The sequence below is a fragment of the Malus sylvestris genome, chromosome 7 (genome assembly GCF_916048215.2).
Source record: "Malus sylvestris chromosome 7, drMalSylv7.2, whole genome shotgun sequence".
NCBI classification, from domain to species: domain Eukaryota; kingdom Viridiplantae; phylum Streptophyta; class Magnoliopsida; order Rosales; family Rosaceae; genus Malus; species Malus sylvestris.
The window spans coordinates 2,097,801-2,115,954 of NC_062266.1; the positions used below are offsets into that span (position 1 = coordinate 2,097,801).

At 40.3% G+C, this 18,154-nt stretch overlaps 3 protein-coding genes across 12 annotated transcripts in view; 1 reads left to right on the top strand and 2 right to left on the bottom strand.

Annotated features, from left to right (window-relative positions):
- LOC126628420 (N-terminal acetyltransferase A complex catalytic subunit NAA10-like) overlaps positions 1-14,161 on the top strand; it is an 85,374-nt gene extending 71,213 nt beyond the window's left edge. For 2 of the 6 annotated variants that reach the window (XR_007625419.1, XR_007625420.1), the window contains one exon: positions 12,263-12,518. The gene's annotated coding sequence lies outside the window, so the exon portion shown is untranslated. Of the gene's footprint in view, positions 1-12,262; positions 12,605-13,485; positions 13,513-13,563; positions 13,581-13,657 lie in introns of those variants that run through there. The other 4 variants (XR_007625421.1, XR_007625422.1, XM_050298098.1 and 1 more) reach the window with 4 other exon arrangements.
- The window catches only part of LOC126628415 (disease resistance protein RGA2-like), an 87,297-nt gene extending 69,199 nt beyond the window's left edge, over positions 1-18,098 (bottom strand). Inside the window, exons 1-2 of one of the 5 annotated variants that reach the window (XM_050298088.1) lie at positions 17,734-18,098; positions 17,350-17,439 (exon numbers count right to left, since the gene is read on the bottom strand). In XM_050298088.1, the coding sequence (XP_050154045.1) occupies positions 17,350-17,439; positions 17,734-18,036 (393 nt within the window). In that variant the 5' untranslated portion in view covers positions 18,037-18,098. Of the gene's footprint in view, positions 1-16,646; positions 17,440-17,727 lie in introns of all 5 variants that reach the window. The other 4 variants (XM_050298089.1, XM_050298090.1, XM_050298087.1 and 1 more) reach the window with 4 other exon arrangements.
- The window catches only part of LOC126628416 (protein PNS1-like), a 35,580-nt gene that overhangs the window by 8,191 nt on the left and 9,235 nt on the right, over positions 1-18,154 (bottom strand). The window lies entirely within an intron of this gene.

The window sequence follows — 18,154 nt, forward strand, 5'->3', positions numbered from 1 at the left end:
GTAACTTCCACGCCCTCGATAATTTATTTCGGGACGGGTTGTGAAAAAAGGGCCCACAAGCTGAAAGTAAGTCTAGCGTGCAAAACAATTTTTGTTTTTTTTTCAATCCATGCTACTGACGGAACGCCACTTCCATCAGCCAAATCGTTAAAATGTTGAATTTCAAACTATTTGCTTAATTTGTCAAAATGACACATTTGCAGAAGAACCTGAGAATTGATTCGCAGAACAAGCATAAAATTTCTCAAAGCAAAACCGTTAAATATTTCAACTATAATTTTTGGTGCACATTACGCCCCCATTCTGCCAACTTAGGTTAACAAAATACCAATGCAGATACCAAAAAGTATCAAAGCTAACACAAGACTTGTATGTATCATTACCTTTTGAATAGGCCGCCCTCTTGCATCTTCCCTCGTGTCAATTGTAGAAGTCATGATTTCTGTATATATTGCATACAACAGCAAGCTAAAACATATATGAGTAACAATTACCATAAAATCTTTAGTATTTGCTGTAATATGAAATATTTTTTGTTCATTAATTTTCATTTGATTCTTTTGACGTCGTATTATTTATTACCATTTCTTTAGTCTAATGATAGCATTTCTTTAGTCTAAAGAAGGGGACGGAATCAATTCTGCCATTCCTTTAAAAACGAATAAATCTTTCTAGGGATGGGTTAAAAAAACCCGAAAAAAAACAAAATCGAACCAAACTCCGAACCGAAATTGAAAAACCAAAAACAAAAAAAAAAGAACCGAAAAAGAAAAAACCAAACTGAACCGACCTTATTGGTTCGGTTTTGGTTTTGGAGGTTCGAAAAAATCGAATCCCTTTACACTTTATGAATGTATGCCCATGATGTTTCTTTTGTGAAACTTTATTGCCAAGTTTGAAATTAGGCCTAGGGTTTTTTCAAGGATCATACTTGGTTCAATTAGAGAGGATATTTCATTGGTTATGGAGGAAAGTTTTGGAAGAGTTTCTTTATTTGTTTGTTTTTTGAATAGATACAATGATCATTTTTCTTTACAATTGAGGTTGTTGATAGAATGTGATTGGTTTATATGATCTTATATATATACAACTACCTTCTCACTTTCCCACTTTCCCCATTTTCTTCTTATTATTATTATTTTAACAATCGATATTATCATTTTTTTTTAATAATCGATATTATCTACAGTAAAAGAGAGGGAGTGGGCTTAGCCTCACAATGGATTAGCAATAATGTGGTTCAACTTCACCCTTGGCTAGAATCAAACCTAACACCTCTCACTTACAAGTGAAGAGAAATATCACTAGATCATAGTACTAAGTGACCCCATTTTCTTATTATTAGTCTATGCAAACCTCTTTTCTGAATTTCATATTAAAAAAAGATCAAGTTTTATAAAATAAAATAAAAAACAAAACCAAACCGAACAAAACCAAACCCAAAAAACCGAAAGAAAATTAAACCAAACCGAACGATCTCAAGTTTTGGTTCAGTTCGATTTTGACAAAAACCGAACCGAATGAAACTGTACCCACCCTAAATCTTTCGGGGGTGCTTTCTGTGTTTGTGCCAGTTGCCCATGCGTCGATCATCGTGGGATGCTCCACTTCGACTATGCATCGCCTTCTGCTTCTTCACCGCTTATTTCCCTCTCCCTCCACGCCTAATCTGCTAAACGACGACCTTCTCGACGACATCCTCTCGCACCTACCCGCCTTATCCTTCGCATCAGCGGCGTGCGTTAGCAAATCTGTTGTGATATTCCTTTAATAACAGGGCATTGGGTTAAATTGTAATAGGGAGTTAATTGTTAGTTGAAATTGGGGGTCTTTTGTTATAGGGTCTAATTTGGAAGGGTAGTTAAGTAAACTTATGGTTGTTTTGTGAGCTGGCATTCACACACTTTGTGAAGGTAGCAGAGTGGTTGTTATATTCCCTTAGATTGTGGCAACGGGGAGATATGAAAAATCAATATTAAACTTCTTTTCGATTTGCCTTCTTATTCTCTTTACACTTCCACCATAGCTACAGGTCAAGGTTGAACCCAGACTATTAAGATACTAACATTGGTAGCTGCAGGTCAAGAGTTGGTCTGATCATTTGACACATCTCATATTGGTTTTTGACAAGTTGCAGCACAATAAGTTGTATCTCAAGAGATCTAAGTGTTCATTTGGACAACGTAGAGTTGAGTATTCGGGCCATATTGTATCTCGAGAGGGGGTTAAAGCTAATCCAAACAAACTGCAAGTAATCAAGTACTAGCCCGAGCCTAAGAATGTCAAGCAATTGCGAGGTTTTATGGGGTTAACAAGTTATTATAGGAAGTTTATCCCCGGATATGGGGGAATCTGTCAACCCCTATACAATCTCACCAAAAAGAAAAATTTTGAATGGTTTAGTGCGGCTGCAAAAGCTTTTAACAAGCTTAAGGCTAACATTGGTATCACCCAATGATCTTGGCTCCCTTCCATGCATCCCCCGCCATACTGCCGCTACTTGTGTAACTACTATGGATGCTCGTGTCTCTGCCTTGGAGGCTGCCTTCGCCTCCATTCCTAATCTCATCGCTGAGAATGTCAACTCTTCGGTTAATGACGCGGTGGCTTCTACCATTGATTCTCAACTCTCCGGCCAACTCGCCACTCAACTCGATCAACAACTTCCCCTCTATTTCGAGCAATTTCGACTTGAACTCACTACTCGCACTGAAGGGGGCGAGTCCTCTACAACAGGGAAGGCCAATCCTACTTCTCCACGCGACTAATATCCGATTCCTTCCCCTCATAGAGTCAATGGTCCGGGTGACAGGGCTCCGCCACCTTAACCGGTGTAGTCTCCTCAAGTTGATTTTCCTTATTTCATGGAGGGGGACGATCTGTTGGCCTGAAGCTATAAGGCTGACCAGTTCTTTGCTTTCTATCATACACCAGAGAATCAAAAGGTGTTCACTGCCTCATTCTATCTCAAGGGTGAGCCGTTGCAGTGGTTTCAGTGGATGGATTGCACTCGCTCAACCCCTCGTTTGGAGGATTTCACTCTAGCCTTTTGTAGGGAGTTTGGCCCCTCTGAGTTTGATGATAGCGCTGAGTTCTTATTCAAACTGCGCCAAACAGGTACCCTCCATGAGTGAATTTCAAAGGCTTGCTAATTGTACCTTTGATCTGGCTCCAATGTTTCTTAAGAGTTGTTTCTTGGGTGGCGTTAAACGTGAATTGAAATACGATGTTAAATTGTTAAAACCTGCCAATATGCATGAAGCCATTGTTATTGCTACGCAATTGGACACCAAACTTGATGAATTAAAACTTCCTTCCTCTCGAGTCCTTGTTGCTGTTAAATCTGCATCACAACCCATGCTCCTCCCACTGTACCGCGGCCGGTTAACTTACCCATCAAGAAGTTGACTCATACTGAAATCCAACAGAAACGTGACCGGGGAGAGTATTGGTTTTGCACGGATATATGGGTTAAGGGGCATAAATGCGGTCTCAAACAGTTGCTTATGATGGATTTCATTGATGACACCCTTCCAGAAGATTGTGTTGTGGAGGTTGTTAATCATGAATTGCAGGTTATGAAACTCAGTTCTTGTGCCTTTTATGGCACTGCCACGGCACCAAACCTTCAAACCATGAAGGTTAAGGGAACCATTGGGGGTCACACTGTCACTATCCTCTTAGATTTGGGCAACACTCACAACTTCATTGATTCAAAGTTGCTGAAACGTTGGGGCCTCCAAATCACGGCCACAACTTCTTTTGAGGTTATGATTGCGGATGAGGGACGAGTCAAAAGCTCAAGGTGTTCTAAGTCTATAGCTCTTTCATTGGGAGGCTACAATTGCACAGTGGATTTATATTCCTTACCCCTTAGACGGTGAAACACCCCAACCCCATTTTTTTATTTAAAATTTGTTTTAAAGCCTTAATTGGTGAGCCCGTGGGGCCCACTTTTTTTTTGTGTGTTTTCCGGTCTCCTTCTCTCCTCTCTCAGTTCTCTCTTCTCCCTCACCTTTCCCGCAACTCTCTCTCCCTCACACTCTCTCGGCCCTCTCTATCTCAACCCCTCCGAGAGTTTTTCTTACCAACAAACATCACCATCGTCTTTATCTCGTCGCTACGAACTCAACCACAGTCATGGCGTTTTGGAAGTCGAAACATGAAGCCCCGTACACGAGCTCTGACGCAGACCGCCACTTTCGAGGCAATTTCCTGCCAAACCACCTCTATTTGGACGGCGTTCAAGGTATCAATCTCTTCATATCGTTGAGAACTACAACTTTCCTTTTTGTTTCACTCAATTTCATTGAGTATTGAAGAAGTTATACTCATTTGAATCTTACCCAGTTTCCAGCGACCTCCGAGGCTTGTAAGGAATTTTCCGGCCAAACCACGGCGATTTAAACATCGTGTTACCTTCTCTTCATCTCTTCGAGGGCTACAACTTTCGTTTTTGAATCACTTGATTTCGTTGAGTTTTGACAAAGTTATGGCCGTTTAAAGGTTGTGCACTTTCTGGCCGAATTTCGGCCTTCTTCATCCTTGGGTCCGGCGACCCACCAAACCCAAGCCTTTTGGGCCTTCCCTGCCGAGCCTAACCCTTTTGGTTGTGAGGCCTTTGGGCCGTGAGTGTGTGTGTGTGTGTGTGTGTGTGTGTGTGTTTGTGTAGTATGTGTGTGTGTGTGAGTGTGTGTGTGTGTGTTGTGTGTGGATTTGAGCTTAAGCCCAAACCACCCCTTTTGTACCTAACCTATCCAAAACCAAAACCCAATAGATCCTAACCTTGTTTCAACCTAAACCTAAACCCTAATCCGAATTTCAAACCTAAAACCCGTTAGACCTAATTTGACCATTGACCCCAGGTCAACGTTGACTTTAGGGTTGACTTTTCAGGTTTTCGTCCAGGACCCTTCTTAGGGTAATTCGACGTTCTGAATCCGTTTCCAATGTCCATTTTCCCAAATTCAATTGCTATTATATAGTTTTATTTATTGGACTATTTATGTGCTTATGGGCAATTATTGTGACGTTTCCGTCTTCGCTAGTGGCACAACTTTTGGCAACTAAGTACTGTGAGTGGACCCCTTCTAAAATTACATGATTTTATAGTTTAATTGCATAAATGATTATCATGCCTACAAGTTTATGATTTGATTTATGTGAAGCCTGTTTATTAAATAAGTTGATTTTCATCTCGTGTTTTTGGTGAGGAATTAATTGTTGGCCTATATTGAACTATATTTTGATATATTGTATTTTCTATAAAAACCATGAACTGGTAGACTATCTGTGGATGACGATAGGATGCTAGAACATGTTTTTGAAACCCCTCTTTATAGTATAGACGATGGATGACTTTGTACTATGAAGTGGTCATTTTTTAGAGGCGTAACTATTTGTGCGTACCTAGTAGATACTATGTCGTCTGGGGCGAGGATCTGGTGTTGGCATTTAGGCTGGGAGAAATAATCCCTAGCTACGGGCTGAGGGACACGGAGCAGGCATTGGGCTGGGAGTTGGTAATCTCTGGCTACGGGCACAGAGACCACGGAGCAGGCATTGGGCCGAGAGTTATATTTATTCAGTGATCTTTCTAGCATCACACCGTGCTTACGAGACGATCTATGAGACATTTACTGTTTTGAGTTCTGCGATGATATTCCGCGATATGACTTTTGATATATTTTTGGCATGCTAGGATTTTTTATTAAATCCATCACTTTTTATGCTAGTAGTTTTCATTATATATAAACTGTGGGGGTTAGTACATTGATAACTGTTTTATTGTTATTATATATATATATGAACTTGGTCCACTCACCTTTGTTTTGCACCCTCATTCAGGACTTAAAATCAAGGCACATAATCCCGGCGTCAAGACATTTTCGTAGCAGCATCTTCGGATCCTCTCGATGTAGGACTCACTCCTTTATTCATTTAATTTTATCTTAATTCTTTTTAGTGACTAGATTTAGTTGTATGCTCTGAACACGTTCCTAAATTGTTAATTCATTGTATTTAAATTCATAACCCGTATTTATTTCTTATTCTTAGCTTTTGTATCAATTAATGGCTTTAGTCACCCTCGGGTGTCGAACAACATGTGTCTATCCTGGTATTCGGGGAATATCAGGGTCGGGGCGTGTCAGGCGGCTGTGATGTAGTATTGGGGATTCACTGGTTGTCCACAGTTAGCCTAGTTTTGTGGGATTTCCAACGCTTAACTATGGCCTTTACAAAAAACCAACGACAATTTGTATTGCACCACATTTCCCCTAACGAAATCTTTGATCCACATGGGATGTCATATGAAAAGAAAAATAAAATGCTGGTGATGATGAATGAAGAATTGAAATCAAGAAACGAGATTGGCATATATTTCAGAGTTTATATTGAATTACGCTAGTGTAAATTGAAACAAGTTAGAAAACGCAATGTGTGGGATGTGAGCAATCTTAGGCTAGTCCTTCACCTGTTTCTTTCTTACATTTTTTGCGGTAACTTGCTGCAATCCCAAATTTCCAATGTATTAAAACAGGGGAATTGACGAATCCTTTCTGGTATTGATGCCAAATTAGGGCAAACTCTAATTGTAAGCTTCTGAAGTGATGTGAGATTGCTTATTTCTTCTGGCAGTGATGCCAAATCCTCAATTCCACGGAACGACAGATGTGTTAATTTGGAGAGAGGAGGGGAAGAAGAAGAGGCAGAAACATCAACACCAACATCATGTGTATTATCAAATGCTCCTCTAACAAACAAGGAATCAACAAGATTATCAAGGGTTTGCAAGATATTTTTTGTTGTTTTCTCTGTGTTAACTCTGCTTTTACTTCGTTAAATGGTGGGTGTTATCATTTTCTCTCTTTTCTCACATCTGTCTTGCCATTGACTGAGGATGTGGATGGTCCTGCTACCCTGTACGCCGCAGTACATGACTGTAACAAGATTTTCTATTGTGCTACTGCACACTCTAATATCAGCGGAGAACTCTACAGGGTTGATCAAAGATGGGTCTACAATCTTACTTAAGCATTTCAGGTGTGATCCTTATTGTCATATCCTTGAAATACTCCTTTTTGACATTTAGTTCAGTTTTGATGTCTTCTAAGTTCATGAGTTGGTTCAATGTTGGATTTGAATTTTACCCTTCGAGAGTTGCTTCTGAGAAGCTTTTGACTGTTCGCATTGCAGGACTATAACTACAAAATGGTGCAATTACGAGCAGGAAAGAGTAGCAAGAGCAAACTTACAATTGTAAAGTTCAAGACTCCGGAGTCAGTGGATGGATGGAAAGTTCGTCAGGGGACTTACTTTCAGGATGTGGTTGCTTCTAAGTATGATGGAGGAATGGCTGCCAAGTTCGAATTCACTTTCACCGGAGATGCTGTTTTATCCGGTAAGAGAATGACTAAAGTGGGGTTTTGAGGTTCTAAATGGAAACCAACTATTATTCCTTTTCCTGTATTTCTTGCTGCATTGTAGGATATGTTTTCACCAGAGGAGCGTACGTTGAACTGTCAAAAAAGCTTTCACTTCCTTTGAGTTGGACTGTCGACCGGTATGCCATATTTGCATTCTCAAATGGAGCTACTAAGCTAAAAGCAGCTTCCCAAAATGGAATTCATGGTATTTTTCTTATTATTAATTATGTTTATACCATATTTAGGGCCTCGTATTTAGACCTCGTATAAATACTCGAGGGACTTAAATGTAATTATGTAATAAAGGAAGGGACAAATATGTAATTAGGGGAGGCGCCCTTATTCTATAAAAGGGCATCATCACCCTCACAAACCCTAAGCTTCCTCACAGCCCCTAAGCTCTAAGCTCTCTCTCTCCCTCTTCAACAGAGAAATACAATACAATCAGTGTGGACGTAGCCCAAACCTTGGGGTGAACCACGATACATCTTGTGTTATTTACATTACTTGCAGATTCACGGTCGGATTTACGTTGTTCCAAGACATCCAGTTTTGTGCATCAACATTTGGCGCCGTTTGTGGGAATCGACACAAAAAAACTATGTCGGTTATCTCTCAATTTTTCACCTCCACCGTAAATCTACAAGAACACAAAAACTCAGAAACCCAATAACCTCTCCTCACTCGAATCTTCAGACTTGCAAACTCTAAACCCCCAAATCACCCCATTGTATCATCATCTCTCTCACATCTCTCTCTCTCTTGCATCCTCAGAATTTCATCAGATCTTTACTGCAGATATGCTCAGATCACTAACCAAAGAGTTTAAGCTGATCAACTGCAATGATTTTCTCTGTAAGCGAGCTATGCCCTTTTCAACCTTTGGTGCATCTGGCCATGGAAGCTTTGTTCTCTCCGGAATCTCCCTCATCCCAATCTCTGCGTACGAAGGATTGCAAGATTTTATCGCTTCAAATGAGCATCGTCGGGTCTTGGAATTCGTTGTTGTCTTATGCATAAGGTTCTTCTGCACAGCTCGCTGTCCGCCGTGGCCATCCGAGGCGTCAATTTCAAGTGGTACGATGGGTTCCTTTTGTCGATGCTTACGACGAGCGTCGCTGGCAGACCCCCGTTATCTCTGACAGCAGCCAGAACTGGCCTCCGACCTCGGTTTCGTTGATTTTGACGCCAAGATCCACTGATCCACTGAGCTGGGATTAGGAAATGGAGCAGGGGTGATAGGTTCGAGAAGATTTTGGATCTTCCATCAGAAGGGGAAAGCAACCATCGGTAGGGGTTTATGCAATTGAAGATGGAGAGCTTCGAGAAGAACAGAACAAAGAGAGAGGCCGTGCTTGAGACGACCGCCAAGAAACCCATATCTCGAAGATGGTCAGGTCATGCTTAAGACTTTTCCAATTGCATCCTGAGACGTGTGCCATTGACTGGGCTTCATTTACTTAACCCAGATCTCGAAAGCTTTGAGCTGCTACTCATATCAGCTCAACAAACAGCGGAGCTCCGCTGCCAATCCTACCCGCCACCTCCAGCGGAACGCTGGGCCACCACCTGACTTGGCAACTCGTCAAAATCGGAGCCCATGATGTATTTTTCGCTCCTAGCGACTTCAACTTAACGTTTCTCGACCACCTGATCGCCGAGCCCAACCTCAACCTCATCGGCTGCTGCACCAAGCTCAACGCCAGTGATGCTGCTAACGGCTAGGCATCCAGATCCTAGAGGCTTCATTTATGGCGTTCCGACAGTCCAGGCGAGCTGATGCAGGAGACGGTGGGTGACCTGGAGCTCATGAGTTTTCGGGTAGGCACGGGTGTACTGTGAGTTCATCTATCTACTTCTTGCTGCCGCGCAAGCCCCACATCTCAATGATGAAGTGGTGGTCTCTGACGGAGCAGAGACTGATAAGGATCTTGACATAACCGACGAGGTGCCTGTGAAAGATGTTTCAAGGGATCTAGGCCAAGAGACGGGGCATGATTCAATGCCAACCCCAACCCTGTCGTTGGATGACCAAGTTGCGAGTTCCTCATCTACAACACAAGTCACTAGGCCTTTCCCTGGCCTTAAACGAGTTTCTGGGCCTCATACGAGAACCACTGTTCCGCTGGGCCTTTCCCTGGATCTGTGCTACTTAAACAGAAGAAAGTTCAGGAAGATGGTAACCTTCTCCCTAAATGTGCAGATGCCAAAGAAGAGAAGGTGTATGAATTTTTGAAGCTTCAGCAGCAAAGCGATTTGAATGGGGAACATAATGATGGGCAGTCATGTGCTCAGATTTCGAAAAAGCAGAAAGTAGGGGCTACCTTTGTAAAAAAGAGACCCGTTTCGAGGATTCTGAAAGGCTACGTCGGTCTCAGGATAAGACATTTTATCTGTCCGAGCTATAAGGCTCGCAAAGCATCCTGGGTTCGGTTTTAGAGATGTGCAGTGTTAAACAAAAACAAAAGCAAAGGCAAATAATATTAATGGGATGCATAGTGGGGTGGTGCGGTTCACAACTATGATGATGATGGGCCAACAAGCCAGCTCATTCGAATTCAGATCTGACAGCAGTTGCATATGCATGGTCATGGTGCTGCAGCAGATAATATTAATGGGATGCATGGTGGGGTGGTGTAGTCCACAACCATGATGAGGATGGCAACTGTCGAAACATTTATTTTTGTATGATGTAATTCATTTTTCCTATCTTTCGGAGACATCTGTATAAACTCCATCAGAGGGTAACTAAAAAAAAAAAAAAGCAAGGCCCAAAACAAATGGGCTGGCATGTTGTGGAGGGTGAAGGTCCATAAGCCCGAAATAGCACCAACCAGGTGATCAAAAGTACGTCCAGTACTCCATAATTATTCGGCAACCCACCGCTATTACCACCAACCAGGTGATCAAAAGTACGCCCAGTACTCCACAATTATTCGGCAACCTACCGCTATTACCACCAACTAGATGATGAAATGTACAACTCGTACTCTAATATCATTTGGAAACTAGTCATTCATGCCACCAACTAGGTGATGACATGTACAACCCGTACTCTAATATCATTTGGCAACTCGCCATTCATGCCACCAACTAGGTGATGACATGTACAACCCGTACTCTAATATCATTTGGCAACTCGCCATTCATGCCACCAACCAGGTGATGAAATGTACAACCCGTACTCTCCTTCATACCACCAACCAGGTGATCAAAAGTACGCCAAGTACTCCAAATTATACATGAGCATTACTCATGTCATTCATACATAAACATTCATGAGCATCACTCATGATAATCATACATAAACATTCATGACCATCATTCATGTCAACATTCATGAGCATCACTCATGTTAACATTCATGAGCATCACTCATGACAACATCCATGAGCATCACTCATGTCAATCAACATAAACATTCATGAGCATCACTCATGTCAATCAGCTTCAAAAGCTTCATTTACAGAGCTCTAGCTTCAAAGCTTCACTTGCAAAGCTTCACTTACAAAGCTTCAGTGTAGGGTATACACATACCACATCCGAACAACCGCCACTTCGGTCCATACATGGATTCAATTTGAAGTCTCCAGCCAACAGACTCTATTGACCGAAGACTTGGGGGACTACATTATGTACCATATATTAGGCCTCATAAAAAATACTTGGGAGACTTAACCCATTACTTATGTATTGAGGAGCGAGCCCTTATTCTATAAAAGGGACTCCCTCACTTTCATTAGAGAGAGCACCACCCATTACTTATGTATTGAGGAGCGAACCCTTGTTTTATAAAAGGGACTCCCTCACCTTCACCGTCGCCAGCCGAGCAACCGCCTCGCCACAAGCATCACCTTTAGTACCACACATTGGGCCTCTACATTTGGGCCTCATGAAAGCATTTGGGGGGACTTAGCCCATTATTCATGTATTGAGGAGAGAACCCTTCTTCTATAAAAGGGATTCCCTCACCTTCATTAGAGAGCAACGCCACCAGCTGAGCAACCGCCTCGCCACGAGCATCACTCATAACCCATCATTTATGTATTAAGGAGCGAGCCCTTATTCTATAAAATGGATTCCCTCACCTTCAAACGCCGCAAGCCGAGCCAACCAAGGCAACATAAGCCACGAGCCGAGCAGCCTCACAGCGTGTGCTACTTCTAATTGAGCATCATTTCAGATTGAGCACTGCCTCATATCGAGCATCAGTTCAAGACAACATCTAGTTACTTCGGCCCACACATGGACTGAATTTCAAGTCTCCAGCCAAAAGACTCTCTTGACTGAAGACTTGGGGGACTACTGTTTATACCATATTTAGGGCCTCGTATTTAGACCTCGTATAAATACTCGAGGGACTTAAATGTAATTATGTAATAAAGGAAGAGACAAATATGTAATTAGGGGATGAGCTCTTATTCTATAAAAGGGCATCCTCACCCTCACAAACCCTAAGCTTCCTCACAGCCCCTAAGCTCTAAGCTCTCTCTCTCCCTCTTCAACAGAGAAATACAATACAATCAGTGTGGACGTAGCCCAAACCTTGGGGTGAACCACGATACATCTTGTGTTATTTACATTACTTGCAGATTCACGGTCGGATTTACGTTGTTCCAAGACATCCAGTTTTGTGCATCAACAAATTACAAGATTTGGTAAATAATATTCATGGTATCCTTCTTATTATTAATTACTTAGAATTTGCACACAAAATGAATTCATTTGAGTACAGATAGTATTTCTATGCTTGCCCTCTTTGTTTTAGAGATAATCAACTGTTCTTAAGCTGTTCTCATAGTGATTAGAACTTCCTTTAGAACAATTGAATCCAGTGATAGCGAGAGAAGCTAATCGAAACAGCACAAATATGAAGGAAAACAGTTTCTGATTTCTTAAGGTATCAATATTTTTGAAGTTTGGAGGCTTATGTCAATCTATGACAATTGTTCAAATCGTTGTATCCAAGTATGCATTATACATTCAATTGAGCTAATGACGCATGTGTGCCAACGAATTTCGAAGATTTCGGCTTGGTTTTCTCTCTTTGATCTTTAATATAAAAGTGTGAGGCACCTATTCGTTGACTAATTGAGTCCCTTCTCCAAGTTTTTAGTAGACATTGGGTTGCTGTAATTTGCTCATCTGGATAAGAAACAAACTGTCATTGAGAGCAAGTCCACCCATGGACCTTGCTCGAGGGATAGGGGAGAGGAAAGGGCCCGAGGCCCTGTGAACTTGCTCCAGCGTTGAAGGAGGCCCGAGCGGAGGTGGAGGCCCGAGCTTCGGGCCTGTGAAGAGTTGACAGCCCGAGAGCCCGAGTGGGTGTGACGCCAGCGCTGGCGTCTGACCTTTTTTTATTTTTTTCTGTCAGGCGCGTGCACCCCACTCACGGGTGGGGGCGCGTCGCCCGACCATTTTTCAGAAAAGTCAGCAAACTTTTCAGAAATAAAAGTTACCGTTGGGAAGCCACGTGGCTTCCAAGGTCTGTTCGATCTCAACGGCTCTTTAACTTGGACCGTTGGATCTCAACGGTAAAAAAAATCTTATTTAATATCAACCGTTCGATCTGAGATCAACAGTCGATATTAATATGTTTTATAAATAAAAAAATAGTTTTAAAATTAAGAAAAGTTACCGTTGTGACACGTGGCACAATCTGGAGTGTTGGAATTCAATTTTTTTTTAAATCCAACGGCAGAGATTAATTATTTGAATAAAAAAATTTAAAAATTGTAAAAAATCCGAAAAAAAATATCTGAAAATTTAAAAAAAAATGTTTCTACTTTTCTATAAATACCTTCTCATTATCATCTACTTTACACCACAATTTCATATTTTCTTAACTACTTGCAATCACATTCCTATCTTTCGCTCAAAGTTTCAATCCAATTTTTTTCAACAAATTATCTTATCTGAAAGAAAAAAATTTAATAATATTTTATTGCATATTGCCAGGGCTATTCAAGTGCAATGGTGGAGATGCAAATGACAGTTACTGTTCACAGAGTGGATTAAATAGTGGATTGCCTGGGGGGTGGAGTTGCTCTGAAGGGAGAAGAAAGTGTACAAAAACTACGTTTCTGTAAGCTTACACTCATATGCCTAATATTTTATTTTCATCTTTTCCTGGCAGGTATTTTCAACAATAGATGTTAAAAGTTTTCTTTAACACTAGGGCCTTTTAACTTAAGCGCCCGCTTGACAACCGTATCGTTTACTGTTTGCAGAGGTTGGAATAATTTTCCTTTGACTGGTATGTTGATAAGTTTGTTTTTGTAGATAGCAGAGAAGATCTCTGTGTGAATATCAAGGTTCGTACTTTTCCCTTTTTAGTTCTTGGCAATACAAACATCTTCAAATTTTTTAAGAAAACTTGAGAAATCAATAGATTTTGATTGCAGATTAAGAAAACTTAAGAGACCGGTTCAATTGGGTAGATGAAAAAAGGAAAGAAAAGAAAATTATTTGTAAACATACGGTTCGTTTGAAGAATTTGTTATTACTTATAGAGACCATTTGATTGCCAAGGAAATCGAGGAGAAGAAAACAAAGAAACTAATTAAGAGTTGTTTGAGTTGTTTATAGAGAGGGGACTTAGAAAAAACAACTAATATTTTTGTTTATGTAATGGTTTTCATGAATTTCCTTTTGACTAAACAAAACATAATCAGTTTATGTGCTTCACTGAGAATGTAGCGTTTATTGTGATTAATTTCGGGTTTTGGAGCAAATATTTGTGTCCGGAGCTGTATCTAGAGTAGATTTTGGAGTTCCTTCGATCTTAGAATATTTGGTTACTCCAATGCGTTGACAATTAATGGATATATTTCTTTTACCATTATTTGTGTATAATTATGCAACTTATATGTTATAACGTGACGGATTGTTTCGCTTCCAATGCATCAAGTGTCAACAAATATTAAAAAGAAATATTTAAAAAGGGCTGGAACCCAGTCAAAGCTGGGGGGCTAGGCCCTCACTCCCATATTATATTACTAAAGAAAAAACATTACAACATGGGGGACATAGTACCTAAAAAAAATCATATACAACCACTCCAAGCAGTCAACATGACCATCACATATTGAATGCAAAAAGTTGATCCCTCGTTCGCTGCATATAAGACTATAATTGAAAGAAGGAAATTAGAGAGAGATTAATAATAATAATTGAAGTTGAAAGTGTGAACAACGAAATCTTTGATTCACATGATATGTCATCTGAAAAGAAAAAATAAAATGCTAGTGATGATGAAAGAAGAATAAAATTAAGAAGTGAGATTGGCATTTTAATATTTCATAGTTAATATTGAATTAGGCTAGTGTGAATTGAAACAAATTAGAAAACGCACCTTAATCAATGGCAATGTGTAAGATGTGAGCAATCTTAGGCCAGTTCTCACATGTCCCTTCTGGCAAGGATGCCAAATCCTCAATTCCGTTGAGTAACAGGTGTTAATTTGGAGAGATGAGGGGAAGAAGAAGAAGAGGCAGAAACATCAACATCAACACCAACATCATGTGTAATATCAGATGCTCCTCTAACAAACAAGGAATCAACAACATTCCAGATGCTCGCATCGAGATAATTTTTCTCCACATTTGGACAAAGAGGGATGGAAGTTAGATTAGGACAATTATAGATATCCAATGTAGAAAGACGGGTAAAAGAAGGTAACAACGGATTTTCCGTTGATGAAGAAGAAGAAGCACTGTTATGAGTATGGGCCCTCCACCATCCTTTCAGAACAGGGCAACTGTTTATGCGGAGGTACTCCAGGGAGGGAAAGAATGAGATCCTCATCATCTCATCACTCATACTATTACTGCTCTCTTTCTCTGATATGTACTCCAACTTCTCCAATTGCCAAAGATCAAGAGACTTAAGGGAAGGCAAATGATCCAAGGGTGGAAGATGTTGGCATCTCTCACATCCAAACAATACAAGATGAACAATATTTATGAGAGAAGAAAACCAACTCGCAAACCTCACACCACCATAACTCCACACGTTCAACTCCTTTAGATCAGAATGGGGTTGCAATGCTTCCATTGACTTTAAAATATCCTCCTCATCAACTGCCTTTACATCTTCTTCTCTAGGTTTCCAGAATAATACCAACGAATGGAGATGTTGTTTGTCCTTGAGAGGTGTACCAATATTTGATTCTGACACCACATCTTTCTCGTGCCTCAAAATGTCAATAAATAATTCTCCCCTTAATTCCTTGGGTCCCCAGCTCAGCAAGACCAGCACTACCGCCCCTCCCCAAACAATTGCTTTCGCTCAAAACAAATCTATTCAATGTACGAACACCATTCAATTTACCAATTCCCCGTGGCATTCCACTCAATCCCCAACAGTTTTCCAAGATGAGATGCCTTAAGTTGATCATTTTTTTAATGTATCTAGGCAATTCCACAAGACTACCACACCCTGTGAGATCTAGTGTTTCCAAATTCGAAAGTCCAACTATCCAATCTGGAAGTCTCTCGATGGGATTTTCACTAAGATCAAGATATCTCAAATGTTTCAATTTTCTAAGACAATTAGGCAATCTTTTAATTTCTAATGCATTGAGACTCAACATACGTAATGACTTAAAATTTAAAACAATTGTAGCACAAAATGAATCACATAATGACCCATCACTATCACTCAACTCATTTTGGCAAAGAAAAAGAAAAGTTCGGATCTTTTTTGCTTTTGGCAATGAAGTTGACACTTCCCATTCCGATGGATCAATTTGAAAATTGAAGGATGCATGACGAAGCTTTTCATGAAAATTCTTTTGGTTTGGTTCAACTACGACGCTTCCAACCCCTGACACTAAGATTGCAAGTTCATTCATGAGATCGTGCATTTTACAACTTCTTATTATACCAAACTCATCCCTTTTTTCTTCTTGAAAAAACGATCTCCGCAACAACTCCTTGTAATATTCATACGCAACATCCTCCAAACCCTTGTTTTCATCGGATGACTTAATGAACCCTTGCGCCACCCAAAGTCTAATCAATCTTGGTACAGAGATCTTATAATCAGGTGGGAACAAGCTACAATAAGCAAAACAATGCTTCAAATGTGATGGGAGCACATCATAACTCAATTTAAGTGTTGGAAAAATATCATTTTCTTCTTGACTTATTTTTGAAAGCTCCTTTTCTTTGAAATTCAACCAATCAGTTTCGTCATTTTTGGCAAACAACATCCCACCTATCGTCCTTATAGCGAGTGGAACTCCTTGACATTTTCTTGCAACCTCCTCCCCAACTGCCTTAATTGTTGGATTCTTTGGCTCCTTTCCATCTTTATAAGCCATTTTCTTAAATAAAGACCAACTTTGCTCTTCATTCAAACCCTTTAAGGTGTATGGTTTAGCTGTGTCTGATATCGTCGCAACGGTTTTACTACGAGTGGTTATTAGTTTTCTACTACCTTCTCCACCATCCATTAACAAGTTCTTCAAGCTAAGCCACTTCTCTCGACCCTCATTCCACACGTCATCCAACACAAGTAGGTACTTCTTCCCATCTATTTTATTTCTAAGATCATTTTGCAACTGCTCAATCTTGTCATGATTTTTGGATTGAAGGATTTTCTTAACAACTATATCCAACTCAAATACATTAGAGACACAAGTCCATATTTTCAATTCAAAATGCTTTTGAATCACCTCCTCGTTGAATATGAGTTGGGCAAGTGCAGTTTTTCCCAATCCTCCAATTCCAACTATGGAAATGGTTGACACATTCTCAGTTGAGATAGAATCCAACAAAAGTTGGATAATTGCCATTTTATCTTTATCCCTCCCTATAATATTTTCCTTACAGACAAATGAGTGAGTGACCCTCTCTCTCTTTACAAATCGTGTATCTTCACGATTTACTTCTAAGTGAAAGGTTCTACGAGATGCAACCTCACTAAGCCTCTTGTTAATATCTTTTATCTTATGACCCATCTTTAGCCCAAAAACAAGTTGATTTGAGCTAGAAAAGAAAAGGCACACCTGTAAGAATTTGAATAGACATAATCATTATTGCGAAAGAACTGTATTAATTAAGTTAATAGAGTTTTGTAACGTTAAGTTATATGAAACATTCAAAATAATAACATAGAGAACTTATTGCAGTTAATTGAGAGACCTATTGTATTCCTAATAGGTGGATATCTATAGGCTAATGTGACTATGAAAAGGTTCTATGAGATGCAACCTCACCAATCCTCTTGTTAATATCATCTTACGACCCATCTTTTAGCCCAAAAAGCAAGTTGATTTGAGCTAGAGAAAGAAGAGGCGTACCTTTTTTAACAGCTTTGTATTTTCAGGCACCATTTTTCTCCGTTGATTTTTAGTATTAAACTCATCCAACACGTCATCGGCTTCATAAACTGCGTCTTCTACGCTTTGGAGCCACAGTTTGACTTCATTGTTGGCTTGCTTTTGCTCAGCGTCAAGAAGAATAGCTTGGAATCCAGCAACTGTCTCCTTGAGCTTCTGGAACTCATCTTGGACACCCCAAATCAATCCGATCTCTTGGAAAGCTAGGGAGCCTAGCCTCTCAATGATCCCTCCTGCAACGTTGAAGAGAACTCCTTCCGCCATTTCTTGGATTTAGAATAAGCAAAAACACAATGAAGCAAATTAAAGTAGAAACTTATAACTGAGAATATGGTTTTGCGTAGTACAAGATGGCTCGTCCCTGCTCGTCTTTATATGCCCC